This window comes from Pezoporus wallicus, unplaced genomic scaffold (genome assembly GCF_028554395.1).
Source record: "Pezoporus wallicus isolate ANWC-B61680 ecotype Strahan unplaced genomic scaffold, APGP_CSIRO_Pwel_v1 contig_14359, whole genome shotgun sequence".
NCBI lineage: Eukaryota > Metazoa > Chordata > Aves > Psittaciformes > Psittacidae > Pezoporus > Pezoporus wallicus.
Genome location: NW_026640729.1, coordinates 5,384 through 6,121, shown reverse-complemented (window position 1 = coordinate 6,121; position 738 = coordinate 5,384). Strand labels below are relative to the sequence as shown.

The following is a 738-nucleotide window of genomic DNA, read 5'->3' as shown; positions in this document are numbered from 1 at the left end:
GGTGTCAATAGGGATCAATGACTCTCCCTGGTGTCAATACGCGGCCTCCCCTCCTCACCTCTCTTCCCCGGTTGGGGGGCGGGCGTGGGGCTCAGTCGGAGGGCGATGTGGGGGGGGAGGCGCTGAGCGAGGAGGAGGAGGAGGAGGAAGAGGAAGAAGAGGAAGAAGAAGAAGAGGAAGAGGAGGAAGAGGAAGACGAAGAAGAAGACGAAGAAGAAGACGAAGAAGAAGACGAAGAAGAAGACGAAGAGTCCGGGAACGCCTCGGATCGGGTATGGGGAGGGCCCATAGGGTGTCTATGGGGTGGTTATGGGGTGGCTATGGGGTGGCTATGGGGTGGGGGTCTGATGGATGTCTTTCTGCCCCCCAACCATAGAGCGCGTCCAGCTCGCGGCGCCGGGCCCGGCGGCGATGGAAGGAGAGCCCTTGGTTGAAGCCGGCGAGGAAGAGGAAGAGGAAGGAGCCGAGGAGCAAGGAGAGTGGGGTGCAATGGGGATGAAGGGGGGTCAATGGGGTGCAATGGGGATGAAGGGGGGGGGTTGGGGGTCAATGGGATGCTATGGGGATGAAGGGGGGGTCAATGGGATGCTATGGGGATGAAGGGGTCAATGGGGTGCAATGGGGATGAAGGGGGGGTCAATGGGGTGCAATGGGGATGAAGGGGGGATCAATGGGGTGCAATGGGGATGAAGGGGGGAACAAGGGGGTGCAATGGGGATGAAGGGGGATCAATGGGGT

The 738-nt window shown here is 60.7% G+C and overlaps 1 protein-coding gene across 1 annotated transcript; it reads left to right on the top strand.

The window, feature by feature from the left end:
- Window positions 1-152: 152 nt before the first annotated feature.
- LOC130605076 (histone-lysine N-methyltransferase EHMT2-like) lies at window positions 153-499 on the top strand (the record flags this gene model as incomplete). The annotated part of the gene is made up of 2 exons (XM_057420227.1): window positions 153-272; window positions 377-499. Coding segments are annotated over 2 exons (243 nt in total), but the record flags the coding sequence as incomplete, so codon positions are not given.
- Between the last annotated feature and the right edge of the window lie 239 nt (window positions 500-738).